Source organism: Ammodytes marinus, assembly GCF_949987685.1.
Source record: "Ammodytes marinus genome assembly, chromosome: 4".
NCBI classification, from domain to species: Eukaryota; Metazoa; Chordata; class Actinopteri; order Uranoscopiformes; family Ammodytidae; genus Ammodytes; species Ammodytes marinus.
In genome coordinates this window covers 21,380,514-21,402,669 of record NC_137233.1, presented here as the reverse complement: position 1 = coordinate 21,402,669, position 22,156 = coordinate 21,380,514, and the positions used below count along the sequence as shown (strand labels likewise).

At 42.4% G+C, this 22,156-nt stretch overlaps 1 protein-coding gene across 1 annotated transcript in view; it reads right to left on the bottom strand.

The window, feature by feature from the left end:
* Positions 1-22,156, bottom strand: part of LOC307249728 (receptor-type tyrosine-protein phosphatase gamma-like) — a gene marked incomplete at its 3' end in the record, with an annotated part of 357,685 nt that overhangs the window by 85,710 nt on the left and 249,819 nt on the right. Inside the window, exon 4 of the mRNA XM_080026579.1 lies at positions 18,620-18,768. Coding sequence (XP_079882705.1) covers positions 18,620-18,768 — 149 coding nt within the window. The remainder of the gene's footprint in view (positions 1-18,619; positions 18,769-22,156) is intronic.

Genomic DNA, 22,156 nt, shown 5'->3' with positions numbered 1-22,156 from the left:
CAATGGAACAAGAAATAATTCCAAGGATAACATTATGAATAAGGTCAACAGCAAAGAGAAACAATTCCCATCACCACAAAGTAGAGATGTATAAGGGACGCAACAATTGTACTTTTTAATGGAAAAATAATATCCCCACAACATTGTTATCAATATAAGATTAAGAATAACTTTATTATCCCCCTGTGGAAACGTATTGCTGACGTGGGTAATTAACTGAAGTGTAATTTCTATCATTTCACTTATGTCTTTTAATTTTTTTACTTTTAGTAATCTACCTTAAATAATTTAATACAACTTGTTCTCCTTTTATTTTTTCAATTCCACAAAAATTGGAAAAAGATCTATTATGCAGGTGATCTCCTCTGGAGTTAACAGATTACAAGATTACATCCCGTTTAGTGAGGGTTTCTTTAAAGGTGCTACACACACTTTATTGCAATGAGTTGATGCAGCAGTGTCACCTAACTACTCTGTCTCACGGAGCTGAAAGATTACGTTTCCTCACAGAAAGCGAGAGAGACGGCAGTTAGTATGGATCACGATGAGGTAATGTGTTTGTGTTGTTGATGTAAATAATGACTATTTCAGATAATGGTTATCTGATGATGGTGAAGCAAAGCACACTTTGTGTTAGTACCGCTCATTCATTTAGGCGTAAACACTGCAGTCTAGTTCGCTCTCGTGAAATTGTATACACGCTGCTTGGCAACACCCTCGTCCCGCCCGTAGCCTATATCACTCTCCCTTTTAGCTTTTCTTCATTGCATTCCAATTTTTTTCTTTGATGGTTCAGCCCCGTTATCAGTCATTATGACGACAAATAACTGTCTCAAACAAGGCTCCCGCTCCCCTCCCCTCACCTGGAGGGATAGGCTTCTCAAATTGCGTTGCTGCGCCACACTGAAATCTGCGACCAATACGGATATGTGACCATAGAAAATCGTACTGGGTGTGCGACCAGACCAAACGCAGTAATAAAAACTATGTAAACACTTCTTTCTTTGCACTGATGGTCTCGTTTGCTGTTAAAGGTAATTTATGATTATGAGAGGAAACATGAGGCTGTTTAAAAGATATGTAAATGTTACTCTGAGCTGCTTTAAGTGTACATGTTGATGCACCAGGTTGGTTTTTCATTCCACTTGTAGTCTGCCTGTTGCGCTGGCAACTGTCTATATTTGTCCAATTGTGCTCACCGTACATTACAATGGTTGAAGGAGAATGCATGTTTGTGAAACATTCTGTTAATCCTTGCACACCTATAGTCACAAACTCTACTTGTAAGATATTTGCATCCATCCATTAATTTACTATTCCTTCTCTCCTGTCACTGAAAGCTGACTGCTGCTGCATCACTTCAAACATCTGACAGCTCACCTTTACTTCCAAATAGAAATACGTTCTCACACGTATTATTGCCTACAAAGCACGGCAGCTTTATTTATATAGCACATTTTCAAAAACAGATTTATCATGCTTTACGGCCAACGGGAGCCATTAGAATGACACTTAAATCAATTAGCAATAAACACCATGAAAAAAATCAATTACGATTGATTTTGAGACACATGCATACAACTGCTAAAGCTTCTCAAGACATGTCCATAATTATCAAAGTGTCCTGTCGTACCAAACTCCCCTCACCAGAAACAGATAGCCTTCTACAGACAGTAATAGAGAACTGAAGCTGCTGACAGGCTGCTTTCTCTATGTGGGATAAGACAGAATAGTCAATGTTGGTTGATTTAAAGCACAACTGTGATACACTTTAAAGCATTGGAAAAATAAAGATAGCCAACTTTTACTAACAGAAAGAGTATCCTACTAACTGCCTTTGCAAAGGAGAGACTGCGCTCTGTGGACGTTGACCACAGAAACACTGGTGATGGGTGAATTTGGAGGTGGGCTGCGCTGTGCCCACCTAATCAGAAGATAGGAATGGTCCTGGTATAGTAAATAGACACATTTGAATTGGCTTTAAAAATAAATATTTTCTTCACTTTTGATTGGGTGGGCAGGGTGCACATTTTGGTGGGCAGGCCCACCCTTGCCCCTTGGCTGCCGCCGGCCCCGCTTGCCATTATGAATCGCCATTCAAAAACAGCTTGATAAAGCTGGGAAGGCTATAATTGGGGGAAACATGTAATTGAGTGATAGGTTACACAATTAAGAAAAAACAACGATGGGCCTGTTCATAACTAATTTATATATTTTTTTGGAATGTAATGATTATCTTGAAATTGTTTAAGGTACTTGGTGCCCTACGCGCTCTGCGTACCCTGCGTATAGGGAGCGACGGCCCTGTTGGATGCTTAAAAATATATTCCAACCACCGAACAATTGATGAACAGCTTCTCAGCATAAAGGAGGCATTACTGTATGTTTTCGGGGTTGTCCGTACGTCCGTTCGGGCATTCTTGTGAACGTGATATCTCATGAACTCTTTCAAGGATTTTTCTTCAAATGTTGCAAAAAAATTCCACTCTGACTCAACGAGGAACTGATTAGATTTTTGGAAGCCATAGATCAAAGGTCAAGGTGACTGTGAGCTCATGCACGCAGTATGTCATGGACACTTTGGGGGGTTTTCATCAAACTCAGCACAAACTCACACTCTGACTAGAGGACGAACTGATCACATTTCGACTAAGTCAAGGTCACCGCGAACTCAAATCTTGTGAGGACAATATTTTGAAGAATGCGTTGAGGGATTTTTTTTTGTCAAATTTAGCACAGACAAACACTTGACTTCTGCCCTCAGCTTATCCCTCTCTCGAAACAAGTCACATTCTGGTGATACAAAAACGTGACGTCATATACTATTAATTGTTATTTTGCTCAGTCATTTGGTGTGCACATATAAAGGTAGAAGTAATCTATAAATGCATACAGTCAGTATGTGTACATTTGACGTGCCATAATGAAACATGTTAAGAGGTTAACTATTGGCTGTGGGCACTTCCTATGAAACCAGTCTGATATCAGCCGGACAAGGTTCTATGATTCTCCCATTTTAATATGGTGCCCTCCATAACACAACAATAGCTCTCTGCTTCAGTCATTGTGTCTCTATTCTATGCTGCCGATATTTTCTGACAACCTTACCCTCTGAGTTCACTTGTTCCTTCTTCTGTTCTATAAGGATTACTACCTTTCCAAACAAGATCAGCTCGGTGCTGCCTGCTTACTCTGCACTCAGTTGGATCCCTGACCCCAATAGAACCTCCTGAAGACCAGTATATCTAGCGTACACTGCCAATGCTCCTAAACTGCCGCTTCCAGTTTTTAAGTGTGCTTCTTCAGTCTGCTGCAACATCTGTTTTTTTTTTCTAACAATATACCACCGTTACAACTGGGACAAGCTTTGAACCAAACCAACCGACTGGAAAATGCTACTGCCGCACTGCCATCACAACCCAGCCAAGTGGTTGAAAGATGGAATGACCTCATCTCGCTGCTGGGAGAGAGAGAGAGGGAGAGAGAGGGAGAGAGACAGAGACAGAGACAGAGACAGAGACAGTGACAGGTGGACTCAGACCAAGTTGCTCTATGGGAATCTATTACACCTGCGAATGCCCAACAGCTTCAGAGAGCGTCCGACACTAAAATTGGCTTTAATCTCGGTTTCTCATGCGCTCCCTCTGGCTTAACATCCCTTTGACTATCTCAACAACCATGTGATACTGTATTTGTTGGTTTCAATGCTATTTCATTAAGGCAATTAGTCTAGGTTACAAGTAGAATCGCCCAGCAATATAGAAGACCAATCTGAATTGTTAGCCTATCGAACGTCCTAGCATCGTCTCACCTGCCGAACAGCTGAGTGAGTCAATTATTTGCCTGTTCATACTACAATGTGTTGTATTTGCTCTTGAGGCAGACTTTGTGGAGATCTCATTACCCTTCCATATGATTAAACCACAGCCGCAGTTTGTTAGAGAAAGAAGAAACAAAAAGAAAGATTACAGGTGCTGATACAAACAAACAGCTGGCATACGGGCGCTTTGCAGACAAACAGTGTGAAAGAAAATGAAAATTGCCAAGCCAGCGTTATCATTATTCATCTGAAGATTTAGGGGCCGGGACGCGCTTTCCATTTCCCACGCAGCAAAGGTTGATGAGGAAAAAAATCCCATTCATCAATGACACATCTTTATCTGTTATACCTGCGGCTAAGCAAAGAGAGGAATTGTGTGCGTGTGTGTGTGTGTGTGTGAGTGAATGTCTTGCACAACCCCTCCAAACCACACACACACACACACCCACACAGACATAGCCTGTGCTCTCAGCCCCCCTACTGCGTGTTAATTTACAGTGGCTCTCTTATCTAGGCAGGTGGGTAAAAGCTGGCAGAGCAAGTTGTGGAGCCACACACACACTCACGTCCCTTCCCCCATCCATCTTTCCATCTCTCGCTCCTCGTTTATCACGTCTGGAAGCTTGGGAGGGGAGGGTAGAGATAAAAAAAGCAGCTCTGGTGAAAGGCATTCAGACAGAATGGATAGCTTAGCTATAGCGCCGCAGCCCGCTAGCCCCTCGTAGAGCTCTCACCTGCTACTGGATATAGATATACTAGTTTGCTGATAAAGTGGGGCCAATGATTTAATACATATTAGTGTATGTAGTCACTTTATGCAGGTGAAGGATTCCAGGTGTCATGATTGATGTTTTATTTACGCTACAATGAATGTTCATTCTGGATGTCTTTTGCAAAAACCCATGAAGTGAACACCATTTGAAAGTGGTATTTGGATGAGATGTCCACTGGTGGACTTGGGTTTGAATGTTCCATTTAGTAGTTGTTACCATAATATGTATTATTATTATTATTATTATTATTATTATTATTATTATTATTATTATTATTATTATTATTATTATTATTATTATAGAATTGTATAGGTATTTCAGTGAAAACATGAAATAGTTTATTCAGCGGTTTAATGGTCAACTGTGTCCACTCTTTTATTGCTAACCTTGGCCGCGTTTCCCAGAATCGATCGTTCTTTGGGGCCAAAGAAGGGTCGAAAGAAGGGTTCGCCAAAGAACGAGCGTTAAGATACGGGTGTTTCCCAGATGCCATCTTAAGTGCCTTCTTTGGAGAACGCGTAAGTTGAAGCGAAAGAAGCTCTTTGGTGGGAGCTGTCCACCGCGGTCGTGCTGAAACTGAATAAATCGATGCCAGGCGAATCGATCACCCACCTCTTTATCAGCGCATAAGTCACACACAGCGCCCCGTGGTCTCCCCCACACAGGTGGAATTAGGCTACGCATGTAGGCTAACGTGTGTGTGGGTGCGGGTGTGTGTGGCAACAAGTGTATCAAAGTAGTAATCAAGCCCATTAGCGCATATATACCCCGTGGATATAGGCACACACATGTGATGTGAGAATGGAAGAAAGCGGCAGCAAAATAAACAAGCGGGCACCGTCGTTTACCGCGGAGGAGTTGGGCGTCTTAGTGGACGAGGTCTGGCAGCACCGGGCAGTTTTATCCCCTTGGGGGAACAAGGGGCAAAAAGAACATCACGGTGAAGAACCGTGTTAGGCAGGCCATAGCCGAAAATATGTCCCCCTCCAGCCCATGTGGCCTGCGTGACTGGCGTGCTGTGAGGAAGAAGTGGCAGGAGTTCCAGAACCAAACAAAAAGGAAGAGTGAGAAGGTTTCACTAATCAATCTCCCTTCGTTGCAGGTGATGCAGACGCAGTAAAGACAGCGCGGAGTAACCCCTCCCCCATATGGTTTCAATAAACTATTTTGGTTTCTTTTCAACCATGTATTGTGTGGATCATTTTGCATTGAAATGAGGGTGTCAAACCTAGCAACAAAAAGTCCCAGGCAATTTGTAATGTATCTAAGCGTAGGTTAATGACATGTGCGTATTGTGCGCCCTTTCAACAGCATTCCAGTGCCAGACTTTCAGGTAAAGCACCCGGACACTGCAGCAATAATCATAGTGTGCAGGACGTTACATGTAGCCTACATCTGCTGGTTCTGTTTATTTATTTCAGCCTTCAGGCCTGAGAGTTGATATGGGTGATGTGTGGTGGTTGTGGGTTTATGGTTTAGTGCTTGGTGACTGGTGGTGAAGAGGTAGGGGCTGCGGGTTGTTGGACCGGGCTGAAGGCAAAATTGCAGCGGGTTGCTCTGGATGTGTGGAGACACCAGAGAGATCAGCCGTTGGATTTCCGCACGGGGCAGCCGGTACTTTGCCTGGACGGCCCGGTCTGATAGCACGTCCAGTGGGGAGAAGTGCCGACGCACGTATGCATTTATGTAAACCGTCTGGCTTCGCGCACGGCGAGGCTGTTGGTTCGCAGCGAGAAGGTGTTGTATTGCAGCCATGGTTTCTAACACGCGCGGACTTTGGCAACGCCTTTAGCAGGTGGAGCCGCTCTGAATGAGGTTCAGCTGAGTTCAATTAAATCTGTTTCTTTGATATCTGTGAAATGCTGTTGTTGAAGGGTTGTTGATGTTTTTTTTTGTATGTGTAGTAGTACTATAAACTCACATGTGTGTGGAAAACGTAAACGTCTAATTCATTAAAACATTTTTTTTCTCTACTATTAGTCTATGTTTCTTGCGCCAGTGGTCCGCATTGAGCATTGTTTTATTATTTCGAAAAGTGGAGGAAATAAATTTCCCTGACGCGGCATGATCACTTTCGCTAAGAAAGGTTGAAAGAGTGGGTCAGCTCCGTCTTTCAGTTCCATCTTAGTGAAAGTACTACTTTCGCTAAGAACGAATCTGGGAAACGCATTCTTCTTTCACAGCGTTCTTAAGAGCGCTCCAAAGTAGTACTTTGCCCAAAGAGGCTCTTAACGATTCTGGGAAACGCGGCCCTTGTCTGTCTGTCTGCCATTGGGTTGGTACGATCAAGTCAAGCTCAACAGCGTGTTCTTTGTCGGCTGATTCTGCCAAACACGTCCCCCTTAATGTATTTTTATTAGATAGTAAATTAGGGACAGTGGGAATTAGGGCTGTGAACCACTCGGAATCCCACAACTCGATTTGATTCCGATTCTCGGGGTCAGGATTAGATTAAAATCAATTCCTGATTCCAAATGATTCCTGATTCAAAATCAATTTCTTTTTTTCAGTTTGGGGGAAGGTGAGATCTACTCCAGTCCACTGTGTGTCAAAAGGCGGTGTGACAATTTATTTATTTATTTAAATGTTTTATTTATTCTATTTAAATGTTTTATTTCTATTCATATTTTTCATTCACTTTTCTAATGTGTATTCTATATTTGATGTATTTTAATCTTGCCCCTGTGAAGCACCTTGAGTGGCCTTGTGTCTGAATGGTGCTATATAAATAAACTTGCCTTGCCTACCAGTCGTTGATGAGCGTTCATTGGGATTTTATAAAGGAAATTAAATGACAGACTTGAATATACGACTGAGATATGAAACTGAAATGTGCTTTCACATGCTCTTTTCCCAGTCATTACTTTAGATCCTTTGTGATAAATCGCATTATACAGTACCTTCCCAAATGAAATGCAACCAAATGGGGTAGTACATGAGCAATATGAAGTTCCCTTAATTGATGCAAAGCTTTCATTTTCTCTTTGTGAAAGGCTAAATACTGTAGCTTAACAACAAATGGAGCCTGAATTCCTCCCATCGATAAACAACCCTGACCCCCCATCCTCCATGCATGCTGTGATCCCGATATTAGGTTAACCACTGAGAAATTGTACAAAAACCCATCAGCATTCTTCACAGTTTAAATCAATTATTGAAAAAAGCGCCCAAAACACTTTATTTGCCATTCAGACTGAAATTGCCATAATTGTAATTATGGGCTTTTTTTGTTGTTGGATGTCAGAAGGTTTTTGGTGGGAAATTGCTGCTTTTGGATTCACAGCTTGGTTTCCAATCGAAGCAATTTCTGAAATCGAACAGTGGGTTGAAATAGGAATTTCACTGAGATTTCTCAAAGCGACCAACCCAATCATAATTTAGTCCAATTGTGAGAATTGGGGATTTTCAATTATACCGGCTCTACTCTACTCTACTCTACTCTCCTTTGATATCTGGTGGTCGTTTTCCATTAAAGACAGTACCCATAGTACCGCCCCTGGTCGTTATACCAACGTTACCGGCTAATGTTAGCGTCTACGTTAGCGGCTATGCATTTCTACTCATGTCAAAATCAGGGCCATTTTTGCACATTTGTTTTTAGACAAAGTAACCACGGCGTGTTTAATGTTGTTTAAGAGAAAAAGTTGAACTCAAATCCGAGAGAGCAAGCTCCAACACTGTGACCGCTACAGTAGCTTGGGTGTTTGTCGTCCATGATAGGATGGCCCCCTCTGATGGCCCTCTGACCAATCAGTGGTCTGCAGTTTTTCACTTCACCGTTTAGACCAGGGCTGTACGCTTATTTTTTAAAATGGTAGCACTGGTGCTAGCAAGCAAAAAAATTCAGTTGCACAAAAATAAATTTGGTAGCACACAAAGAATGATCGAAAACTTGCATGACCCTAACCCTTGCATTCAGCTCTAATTACCTTTGAGCCTGTCATCTTGGTTTTATTTGAGATTCTCAATGAATATGATATCCTAGTGTGTGCAGAAATAATTGTAGAAAAATGAATAGGGGTGCACTGATTGCAATTTAGACAAAAAAGTCTAACCTGCCAATGGCAATTTTTTTGCTGATTCAGAATTATTTCCCCCCCATAGAACATAGAACTATAAAAATAATGTCTATACCTATATATTTTTATAAACATATCATTATTATAATAACACACATTTTTAGAACATTTCAGTCTTTTAATGAAAACCATACTTTAAAACATTGAACATATAGCCTATTAAATAAATTAGTAAACATAGTTATACAATTTAGGCCAAGTTAAATAGGTTGTGTCAATCTTTGTTTAAATCATAGATAGTTACTGCTGTTGGTCCATGGTTAGTCTCGCAAAGCCAGACCAAACTACAGCAAGTAGTAGGGTCTGGAAGCACTCTGTTTAGAGCCGTCTATTCGGATGGGGAAACCGGGGAAACTGGGCTAGCCTGTTTGTATTTGTTTAAACCAATCACAATCATCTAGGGCGGGGCTAACCCCGGGAAGCAGCAGCGGTGTCCTGCAAAATAGTGCCGGGGGGGGACTTATTTTGATGGAACGTCTTTACGTCCAGAGACTGTCAGAGAAATGGCTAAACCCGCAAACGCCACACAAAAACTATTAAAGACAAAAGGAATATACATAGTGTCAAGTCAAGTCAAGTCAAGTCAAGTTTATTTATAAAGCACATTTAAAACGACAGCAGCCGACCAAAGTGCTGTACAGGCAGAATAAGATAAAAAACATAGGCAAGACAGAGACAAAATCACACCAGGGGAAAAAAGAAAAAACACGCATAAAATCATTAAAAACTAAATTTAAAAATGAAATAGAAATATCAATAAGAAAGTCAGAAAATATGCCATAATCAAGGGGGGAATGCCAGGGAGAAGAGGTGTGTTTTCAGTGACGATTTGAAAATGTGAACAGACTGTAATGATTTAATGTGGATGGGGAGGTTGTTCCAAAGTCTGGGGGCAGCTGCGGCAAAGGCCCTATCACCTCGGGTCTTAAGTCTGGTTTTTGGAACCTTGAGCAGCAGTTGGTCGGAGGAACGTAGGGATCTGGAAGGGGTATGCATCTGTAAGAGCTCACTGAGGTAAGGGGGGGCCAGGCCATTCAGGGCTTTAAAGACAATTAAGAGAAGTTTAAAATCAATTCTGAAGCTGACAGGCAGCCAGTGAAGTGAGGCTAAAACGGGTGTGATGTGGTCGTGTTTTTTCTTGCCGGAGAGAAGACGAGCAGCTGAATTCTGTACTAGTTGGAGACGACTGAGGGAGGAGTGATCCAGGCCGAAATATAAGGAGTTACAGTAATCTAATTTGGATGTGATGAAGGCATGTGTAGCTGTTTCTAGATCGGATTTAAAAAGATATGGTTTGATTTTGGCCAGGAGGCGGAGCTGGAAAAAGCTGGCTTTGACAACAGTGCTGATCTGTTTATCCAGTTTAAAATTCTGGTCGAAGATAAAACCTAAATTCCTACCATGAGTATGAATATTAGGACCCAAGGGGCTGAGGATGTTGGCTGTGCAGGCTGTGGATGAGGTGTTGCCTTTAAACAGGATGATCTCTGTCTTTGAGTCATTTAATTTAAGGAAGTTGTTGTTCATCCAAGCCTTAACATCACCCAGGCAGTTTAAAAATACTTGTATTGGATCGTTGCTAGTGGATTTTAATGGAAGATAAATTTGGACATCGTCTGCATAAAAGTGGAAGGAGATTTTATGATTTTGGATAATGCCACCAAGGGGCAACATGTACAAAAGGAATAGAATGGGGCCAAGGATGGAGCCTTGGGGGACTCCACAGGTCAGAGGGGCTGTATCAGAATAAATGTCACCCAACTGCACCGAAAAACTTCGGTCAGTGAGGTAGGACGAGAGCCAGCGGAGGGCGGAGCCAGTGATGCCAACATGATTTTTAAGGCGCTGCAGGAGGATTGCATGATCCACTGTGTCAAAGGCAGCTGAAAGGTCTAAAAGGATCAGGACTGCAGGGCTACCTGAGTCAGCAGCTAAAAGAAGATCATTAAAAACTTTGAGCAAGGCAGTTTCTGTGCTGTGTCCAGGTTTAAAACCAGACTGAAATTTTTCATGAATGTTGTTCTCAACTAAGAATGACTGGAGCTGGATATATACTGCTCTTTCTAACACTTTAGACAGAAATGGAAGCTGGGAGATTGGCCTAAAATTACAGAGGTTGGAATGATCAAGCTTTTTCTTTTTGAGGAGGGGTTTAACCACGGCATGTTTAAAGGCAAGAGGGACATAGCCTGAGCTGAGACTGATGTTGATCAGTGTTAAAATGCAAGGACCGATTGACTCAAATACCTCTTTGAGGAGGCGGGGAGGAATAGGGTCTAAAGGAGAGCTTGAGGCGCGAAGATGGTGAAATATATCGGAAATTTGGATGAGGGACAGGGACTCAAACCGATCAAGGAAGGCAGAGGGTGGGGAAGGAGCAGTGTCAAGGCTGGACATAACACCAGAGTGTACTGGTCTAAGGTCAGCAACTTTTTGAATGAAAAATGATAGGAAGTTATTACAGAGAGTGGGTGTGGGCACAAGGGGAGAAACTTCACTGGGGTTAATGAGAGAATTTAGGACATTGAACAGAACCTGAGGCTTATGGCTGTTATTGGCGACTACAGTGGAAAAGTAAGAGGTTTTTGCAACTTTAACAGATTTCTGATATTCACACAAACAGACATAGAGGATTTGCCGAGAAACAACAAGTTTGTCCTTTTTCCATTTCCTCTCAGCACGTCTACAAGCCCGTCTAAGGGAGCGTGTTGCCTCATTTAACCAAGGCTCCGAGAGGACTTTGGTGCGCTTGGGCCTCAGAGGAGCAACAGTGTCCAAGATGTCAGTGCACGTGGAGTTGAAAATGGTTAAAAATTCATCTGCATCGAGAGGAGATTTGTCAACAGGCGAGTACAGCAGAGAGTCATTAAAAATGGCGGAGAACTGTGAAGCAGTACAGGGCTTAATACTGCGCAGGAGGCGCTCTGGGGCAGTTGGTTTAGTGGAAGAGCAGGTAAATGATAAAGTGAACAGCACAGGTAGATGGTCAGATATACATGCGGATGAGCAAATTTCATTGATAGAAACAGCCAGACCATATGATAAAACGAGGTCCAGTGTATGACCCTTTTCATGGGTGGGACCAGCCACATGCTGGATAAAATCAAAGGACTCAATCAGGTTTAAAAATTCTCTAACCAGGGGTCTGGATTCGCAACATACATGAATATTGAAATCCCCACAGATTATAATATGGTCATATTTCACTACAATCCCAGACAGAAAATCCGAAAAGTCATTGATGAAGTTCTTGTTGTATTTGGGTGGACGATATACGACCGCACAGAGGATCGGAGGTGAGAGATTCAGATCAATGAGCTGCAGCTCAAAGCTGGAAAAGTTCAGCACGGGCTGGGACAGCCGGCACATGAGCCCTGATTTAAAAACAGAAGCTACACCGCCACCACTGCCTGTGGCGCGGGGCGAGCTGAAAAATGAACAGGCTGGGGGCAGGAGTTCTGAGAACGGGGTGTCGTCGCCGCCATGGATCCATGTTTCCGTGATGCACATAATGTCCAGGTTGTGGGAGGTAAAAAAGTCATTTAGAAGAAAAGTTTTATTTGCAACTGACCTGGTGTTGAGAAGCGCCATGCTGATTGTGCGCTCCGAGCCGGCCACAAACGTAGCCCGAGTTAGTTGTCTGAGGTTGCCATGGTGACCGCTGCAGACAGGACGCCGGTGAGGACGTCGATCAGAGGCTGACAGCACAGCGGGAGTAGGAGCACACAGCGCCGGCGAACGCAGCAGCGACGGCCCCGGGAAGACAGGGCGGATCCACCGCCGATGGAAATATGGACCGAGAGGGGCAGATCCGGGACGTGGGTCGGTGAAGGGGAAGACCGACAGGTAGGCCCTGAGCCTGACAAGCACGCCGGCACGTTTACCGCGTCTTCTAACGCGCTTTCTCCAGTGAAGTGGGTAGTTGGAATGGGCAATTCGATGTCGGAAATCCGAGGAACCAGAGCGAGGTTTGTGACGGCCCTCCTGTCCGGGAGGGACACAGAGCGGGCGACGGAGATAGTTGGGAATATCCGCCAGGACAGGAGTGTGCGTTTGGTGAGCAAACAGTGAGTGGTCTGAACATGATATTCTTTCAAAAGAGTCTCTAATTATAAAGAGAGCTTGGCGATCATAGACAAGGAGAGCAGACACGTTACGGAAGGTGTAAAGTAGTAGGATCAAGACAGCAGCAGACAATACAGTGGGACAGCGAGGCAGACGGCTTGCCGACACAGGCGCCATCTTGCCAAAGTCAGCCCCAGTGTGTTGCTTTCTAACCAGCATGTCAAGACACCATACACTTTAGCCCCCGAGGAGCTCACGGGATAACTTAACCGGAGTTAACTAGCCACCCACGTAGTGTTATCTCTGGTAACATTATCATCGGCGGTTGAGAGGACGGCTACGGCGGTCGAGTAGAATTTTTAGCATTCGAGAACTTATGTCACCACCTCCTATCGCTGTAGTCAGAGCCGTAGTCCGTCTGTTTACAGGCAGAACAGGGTTTTGACGTTGTGAGCGCTACACCAACTGCAGCAAGTAGCCGTCAGAGTTGCTAGGTGATAGTGGAAGCCGTTGGAATCTTTCCCCGTCGCTAAAACACCGCTGCATAGTCCCTAATTCACCAAAGAAAGGGAACGGCGGATCTTAATCTAGCTGGTTATAAGGTCCGGTGCTCAATTCAAACCCCCACGCTTCATTTTCCAGAGTTTATGAGGGTATTTCTGCCCGGGGGTAGTTGTACAATGAAGTTGGACAGCTAGGCTAAGCTAGGATGCATCCCGGACCGCCGCCGCCAATATTATTATCCCGAAGTATCGCCACACTTTATATCTGTCTACAGTAATGTGACTTCTCACACCCTGTGTGTGTGTGTGTGTGTGTGTGTGTGTGTGTGTGTGTGTGTGTGTGTGTGTGTGTGTGAGAGAGAGAGAGAGCGCTGCACATAAGCACACGGGTTGACTGAGCGAATTGTTTCCGAATTTGAGGGGGATCACAATAGGGGAAAGCCAGCAACCGGGGGCTGCGTAGCTTTTCGACGCAAGCGAATAGACGCTGGCGGAAGTGGTCATGCCAGACTAGTCCATGGTTGACTGCAGGGCTGAGAAGCGCCAACTTCCTGTTCTTACCTGCTTCAAAATAAGAGTCAACTCGCATTTGGATAGTAACCGACTTTTATTGTGAAGGCGCACAGGAAATTTTCTGTTTGCACACGCACTAACTTGACTGCCTTAATGTAAAGAGAGCCGTCTCCTTCCTGTTTTTAACCGTTGGTGAAGTTAGACGCTATAATCGCCGCACAAAGCACAGATCCCGAGCACACATCTTTCACCGGCCAAAGTGGAGGGTAGACTTAATAACTTACTCGCCTAAGACTACATTCACCCGCATTTGGAGAGTGTTAATGTAGAGCCCTCTAAGCAGTATTGTGCATAGCTCCTCTGTGTCTCAAACAGACATCATCTGCTCATTAGCACTGGTGCGACTGGACTTGAATTCATCATCGCACGTGATCAATTTCAGTAGCAAATGCGATCAAAACTGTCGCACTGTACAGCCCTGGTTTAGACCCTGAAACCTTGGCAGACTAGGTACCAAACAAGTAGGTACCAGGTACCTTTACATAGTGTAAAACCAAAAAAGGCGAGTAGAGTATAGTTACCATGTAATTGAAATGTAAGGAGGAGTCAGAATACATTGTGTGTGTGTGTGTGTGTGTGTGTGTGTGCGCGCACACGCGTGTACGTACGTGAATGTGTTGTTTTTTTACTGTCAGGTGACCTTGGGCTTGGCTTCACAATACAGATTTACACAGAACACTTCCTGGTCGAGGGTAATTGTGGGTAAACTCTTACATGTTTGATTGACTTTGTATGCACAACACCCAACAGTGGAATGCTAATGTGCAGCAGGACACAGTGGTTGTGCATACACATACAGGATGACACAGCTGAAGGTGTGTGCTGTGCTGCCTGCCGTTTGCTGTGCTCGGCATATTAACCAGAGCATTACTGTTTAAAACAGCAGGTTGGGGAGCAGCGGGTCCCCACTTCATCATGCTATTCAAGGGTTCTATTAGGCTATAATTACTAAATGGCAAGACTTGTACGTCATACATCATTCATGGAGAGCACTCGCAGAAAGCTCAAGAACACTCGGCCGCCCACCGCTACACTGTGAGCTGCTGAAAGTACTGGGTGGAGAGCGCGCGTGTGTGTGTGTGTGTGTGTGTGTGTGTGTGTGTGTGTGTGTGTGTGTGTGTGTGTGTGTGTGTGTGTGTGTGTGTGTGTGTGTGTGTGTGTGTGTGTGTGTGTGTGTGTGTGTGCGTGCGTGTACAAATCATGGACAGGCATGAGTAGGAAAGAGAATGTTGAGCATAGGAACAGAAAGTCAAGGGATACATCACCGGGAAACCATGAATTTGTGTCGCTCCATCAAATAGATTTTTTTTTAAAGTTAGTTAATTGAAGGCCTAGAAGTGAGGGATGGAATGTCAGAGGTTCAACAGTAATTAGACAAGGGCTTATGTTCCCTATATTTGGTTGTCTGAGGTTGAAAAAAAGTAGTTGCCATAATTAATTTTTAATTTGAAGTGAATTCATTGTTTATGGCAATGGTGTGTATGATCTCACTGGGATTTCCTTAATCTTCAAATGGAGGACCATTATGGAAATTAGTGTTTTTACTTGAAGGTGGACTCAGCCATTGGACAGAAGACGTGCCTTGTAACCTAAGTGGGTAGTCATCTGGTATAGTGAATTTTAGTCTCCTATATTTATTTTCTAAAAAAGGCTGAGTAGCTGTGTCCTGAGATAAAGACCCTCTAGTTTAATGCTCGCAATTAAGCCACTGTTACCTAAGGCTAAGTAATCGAATACCAATTAAGTAACATTTTCCTTATCATTAGTACCAAATAAGATAGTCCTTTCCAAGAGCCATCCTAATAAATTACAGGTACCTTTCATTTTATACCTAGGAACTAGTTTTTATTATCAAATAAAGGTGCAATGGACTATTTTACAACTCTGTATGCTTGCAACATACAGATTCTTGTGACTGCTGTTAATAGAGCAATTTGACACCGATGTGTTCACATTAAATACATTGCCAAGAAAACTCATTGTTTGACAGGAGAATGTGGGTAACCTTGATCATAATAAGTGCTGTAAACATGTACAGATTCAAAAAGTTAAACATAAACGTATGATTTAAATAAGAAAGCAAATGACAAAATGAGAAAGCAAAAAGCAATCTAAATAAATGAAATATTTATGTTGTTTATGTGTGGTATTTGATCAATACCTTAATAATAGAATAATATAAACCCCCCCGTATCATAATTAAAATGGCAAACTCTACCATTGTTCTGTTTGCACACAGCCCCTGGCTACATAATAAACCATGTTATTTGGAAATTATATGACCAAAATCTGGACAAAAGTCAGCACAGGATCTCATCTCTCTACTTCACTTCAGAAATATATTAGTATGGTGTTGCCCTACGGGCAGGGCTGCCTTTACCTGCCACTAGGCCCTGGGGCTGAGAGGTTTCGTAGGCCCCCCCGGGCGGCGGTCTTACAATACAGATGCGTTAAAGCCATGTTTGTCTACACCACAATATCTCTATTGATGAAATACACAATCACTTAAGGTAACATGTAAATAACCCCCTCCTGGTCTAATGACTTTTAATAACCAAACACACATGGTTGGTTACAGTGTTTTTCCAAGTTATTGAGGAGACAGCGGTGGGGACCCAGGATCTTTTAGGGGGGACCGGGGGCATGCCCCCCCGGAAGAAAAATTTGAACCTTTTAAAGTAAAATGCATCAATCTGGTACACTTTGAGAAGAAAACTAAGGCTAAATCAACTGTGTCCTATGTGAGCTATTTTCTGGAATAATTTGGAGACACAGAAATACCAAAAAGCAGAAACAAAAATATACAGGTTTAAAAAATCCAGTCATTCAGCATTCAATTTTTTTTTGAATAATCCCTTATCCCAAAGCTACTTCTCGCTTTGAATTCTTTGTTTTGTTTTTAATGGCTCAACTCAATATAGGCCCTTGATCTGCGTTGCCCCGAACAATGTAATTTAAACAAAAATAACAAAAATGTACTGGTGAATGATAGGCCCCTTGATCTTCATAGGCCAAAAATAATGTGATTTTTTTTCCTTTTTCTTTACTGGTTCATGATAGGCCCCTGTTCTCCGTACGCCCGCCCCCCCTACGAAGATTAGGGGCCTATCATGAGCCAGTCAATAATGTATTGTTTTAAATTACAATGTTCGGGGCCTTCTTAGATCAGGGGCCTATATTGAGACAGTAAAAAAAAAAAAAAAAAAAAAAATTTTTTTTTTTTTTTTTTTTTGAGAGGCCCCTGATCTTCGTAGGCCCTGGGGCTTCAGCCCAGGTAAGCCCGTGCATAAAGGCGGCCCTGCCTACGGGTCTTATCAGCCGAGCCATACTGCCAGTATTGGATATGGCAAAAGGCAGCAGTGTGTATGTGAGCCTCTGGAGGAATAGTAGTTAATTAGAGAGGCTCAGCCTATATGAGAAAAACAGGTTTGATTTTCACTGTTACTTTATTCAAGCTTTTCCTTTTAATCAATTGTGACAACCTAATATAAATCTAGTAGCCTTAAAAACAGCAGCCCCATAATGATTTGTCTTGAATGCATAAAGGAGGTTGTGTTTTTCAGCAGAATCTAAGATTGTTTTCTTCCAACATAGAGGTTAGCAATATTTCTTAAACTGAGCAGTGAGGATAAATGCATCATTTCCATATATGGAGTTATTTTTCAAACCACTGACACAAAGCCACCATAATGCAACTTAGAGGAAAGGATTTGGGAGTGGAAGGAGATGATTAGAGTATCAAGCTGAACTGTCAGCATGCTGCCCAATCCAAATGTCAAACGATACATATTCATCAGTCTGTCCGGCAACAGCAAAAATGTAATACTCTAGAAGAAGTCCAAAACAGAGATGGCTGACATTTCACTCTTCAAAAGGATGACAGCTGCACATAAACAACATGCACAATAAACTTCCTGAAAGAGCCACTTCATGAACACAACTCCTATTTACACACTTGGCTCCTAAGTTTGGCAAAGAGTTTGAGAGATGTTTGAGAGATGAGGCCTCGTCTTCACAGTCAATATATAGTATACAGTGTCACTTGGTTTTGGTTACTGTTTATTCTTGAATCTATCCACATACAATTAATACAGAAGGTATCTTAAAAGTGCACTCTACCAACATTATTACACTGAATAAACATATGCCTCATGTAATATTTTGAAACTTTTAATAACACTGTGGTTCTCATAATAATTTAAATATTAAAAGATAGATTTATAGTTCAATATCCAATAGATTAACTTGATAAACGTAGACCTGTTACACTCTGGAGAGAGTGAGGAAAAACATGAATGGGACCCAGACACAGTTGGCATGGCAGGTAGATGGAATGAGTTATCTAATGATCAAAGTGCAAAAGACTAACACAAACATATCCCAGAACTATTTTGACAACAAAGAAAAGTAGAGCCTCAACTATTTTTAATTGGAATCTGTTTGCCTTCTTTTCCAGTTTCCAGTAACTGACGGGTTATCCAGACTTTCAAAGCATCCTTAAGAAGCGTACTGAATAGGTCTTTTGACACCCATGTATAAGAACAGTACGTACTTGCTCTCATATATGGTTACATTTCGTAGTATGCTAAGCCTTAGCATACTAAGAAATCAATCACGGTTTGAAAAAGCAACAGCCATACTTTTAAAAATGTGTTCAAAATGATACGCTGCATATACAAATTCAGGCAATCTGGCAGCCGGGACCTGGATTATTTTTTTTCTAAATTTAATATGTCGGTCCCTGGAACAAATAAGGTTGGGAACCCCCTGTGCTAAGGCCTGGTAGAGTGTTAGATTAGTGCTTACCTCCACAGGGTAACGCCTGCCGTTGATGCTGTGTTCAGAGCCTTCAGATCCATTGCTTGGACCCCAGTGAAACTCCACTTTCTCTGCCTTGAACCTCCCCGGTAGACCCGCGCCGCGCACAAAGTAGTTATCCTTCAACATGACGGCCACTGGAAGAAAAGACACAAGGACAAGGGAACAACACTTAGGAGTGAGAAATGAATGAGTGGTTCCATATCACAAACCTCTTTTTCAAACATTCACAGTTATCATTGTTGTCATTGTCATTTTGGGGGCGGGACTCGATAAGCCTTAGGCTTCTTCCGTCACCCTTCGGACAACACAAATTAAGATGTATGATGTGAAAGAGATAATTGTGTATTGTGTGGAATTGTCCGAAAGAATAATAATAAATAAATAAATAAATAAATCATTGTTCTGAAATAAAGAAACAGACAATAGAAAAGTTGTTGTGTTGCTGATGTGAAGGCACATTTGAAAGATTCGAAAAAACGAAATCAAAATGCATTTGATGACATCCACAGAGTGAAAGCTCTGTAAGGCCTGAAAAGAGACAGGCACAGACAAAAATATGTATTTTTCTGAGAACACGCTAAAGGTAGGTAAACATCTTTCTTTTTTTTTGCTCGGGGTGAAAGATTCTGCCAGCAAATTCTGTACACATGTCGAAAACCCCCACATTGAGCTTACAATGTGTAATACCTGTGTCCGTGTAGAATGTGAACTTCTTAAGGTGACACTGCAGTTGACTAGGGTAAAATTGGTAACTTAAAGATAGCATCCAGAAACTTTGACAGTTGATTACTTACAATAACATACAAACCATTTCTATTACAATTTTTCTCCTTGGTGGCCCTGGCCCCTGACCTAACACGTTATCAGTTCATGTAAGGTATATAGAAGGATCACATCATCTGCATATAAATGCTATTGCAGTTTTGTTCAGAGCTCGTCAGGCTGTTGTTTGACTCCACATTGGTTGAAGAAGTTGAAGTTGAGCTGCCTCTGTTTGTCTTCACAGCTCATTCACAGCACAAAGCATCTCGAACCAGGTGAGCCCTCCATGGATAAAACGCTCAATCTGCCATTTAGAAACAGTGCACAATGCATGCATAATTTGTTTGCAAAAACTCAGGGACATTTGTCTTGTTAGCCATGCATTATGTAGAGGGGGGAGAGAGAAAAGAAGCTGTGCGCACCATTTTGTTTCGCAGCTGTTGTTTGTGTTAGCATTTTTTACATGCTTCTACCATGCCGAGGCTCCCCAAATCAATTTAAATGATACTCTGCTGTGGTTCTAGCTTTGCAGGTGGCCATCATCATCATCATCATCTTCATCATCCTCTCTTTTCTCTCTGTGAGCAGCCTGGGCGGCCTTTGGGGAATGGTTTGGGGACGCCCTGCATCAAATGTGTCAAGGGATTTTTTTCTTGCTGTGTGTGCTAGCGGGTGTAAGCGCACATGTGTGTGTGTGGGTGTGTGTATGTGTGCGTGTGTTTTTTTTGTATTTGTCTGTTTGTGTCTGTGTGTGTCTCTGCCTGAAGGTCAGCTGGTGGTTTCACTCCCACCACAGGGGATGAGACAACACACACTGAGGGCGCACTCACACAAAAAATAAATAAATTGCCGAAGGGTTCGCTTTGGTCTGATGTAGAATTAGAATGCTTGCTGCAAAATTGGTCGGAAATATTTAAAAAAATGTGGATACAAATACCCTCCAAATCCCAAACTCGTGCGCATATAGACGTGGTGACGTATAGCAAAAAGCAATTGGGCCTAGGCTCGGATCTTTAGGATAGTTGGGGGGGGGGGGGGTGTCTTGCTCATGCATGGTATGGGGCAACCAGGCCTAGTGTGAGTGCGCCCTAAATGAACTGCCTGATAATACATGGAAATGACTGGTTAAAGAAGTAATAGAAATACTTCACTAGTAAAATAAAAGTAGCAATATCAATTTAATAAAGTAGCCCAATCCATTACAAGTAGAAGTCTTGTATTCAAAAACTGTCAGTGGATATGTCTTCCCGATCCGCTGCAACCTGTCCGCACTGTGTGTGTGTGTGTGTGCTGAAAATAAATCCAGTGTTAATACACAGCCTAGGCTCTATGAATGGGTATGTTGCTATATGGTTGGCCCTTTTGACTACCCTTTGTTTACATGCACCCTGACAAAAAGTAATGTTGACAACAAGCGTTCTCCTTGAAATGCAGGTCTATTTAATGCCATCTGTCAGAGACATCAAAATGTTGTATATTTTAATATCTGTAAAATATTATATTCTAGTGGTGGATATTTGTCTCTTTTAAATCTTTTTATCAATACTTACAGAAAGTCTTGAAATATTTATAGTAAAACATGTTCCAAACCTTGTTGAAATTCACATTTCCTTTGATAAGAGACTCCGATTTATAGTACATTTAAAAGTTTTAAAGCATAGATATTAAATACCCCTAATTTTCCAGCATGTAGAAAAGCCAAAATTACCACACTACAATGCACTTGTTCACATTATCTCCACTGGAAGGGCATATAAGAGGGCACCTTATCACATTTTCTTACACATGGGGCCACCATAGAGGGCACTTTATTACACTCTGTTTGATCCAACAAAGTGGCATCAAAGAGGACACTTTTGCAGCATTTTTCAAACATGGGAAACCAGAGAGAAAGTGAAAGAGCCTCTTTGAAAGCAGTTAGTCAGGATCTGCTGTGTGTGTGTGTGTGTGTGTGTGTGTGTGTGTGTGTGTGTGTATTATAACGCAGCTCAGGAGATGATTGACATCTTATTTCATCTGGGAATGTCCCACTGTTCTCTCCTGTGGTAAAGACAACACACATGTGTTCATAACGTTTAATCCAAACAATACAATGACCTTCTGTATGTTCTTGTATGTCAATATGAATGAATACTTTATTCCGGACTCAAAGTTCCATATAAAAAGACAATACAAATACAATATCAAACATTCTGGAGAAATTGACGGAATATACAGGTCACGTCCATCTCAGAAAAATAGAATATCGTGGAAAAGCTGCTTGGTACAAAATGACTGGATGCAAAGCAAGACATTCTTGTGCTAAACACACATCTGTGTTCCATTTGCAGTAAACACAGCCATTGCCAAGGCGCTCTTTGACCTCTCCAAAAGCCTTTTCAACTCCCATGTCTCCACTCGGGGAATAAGGATCATCTATCTTAGTGACAACCTGGAAGTGTGAAAAATAACCTGTGGTTGACAAGAACGGGTCTCGGAGATGCCAAAGAGAGAACTGAATGCAGATGGCCCCACCAGCACTACTTAATCCTATACAGGCACCTGACACCTGCCATGGCACCTGCACTAATATGGATGCAGCATGTCATGAATGAAAATGGGACGTGTAATCTCCATCACAAATGACTTGCCGCATATTGCACCTGTCTGTCTTATAATCATGTGTGTGTGTGTGTGGGGAGGGGGGGGGGAGTGATGCAACAGATGCTTGACAATGCAAGACACCTGCCAAATATCAACCGGGATTATTAGAGATGGCAC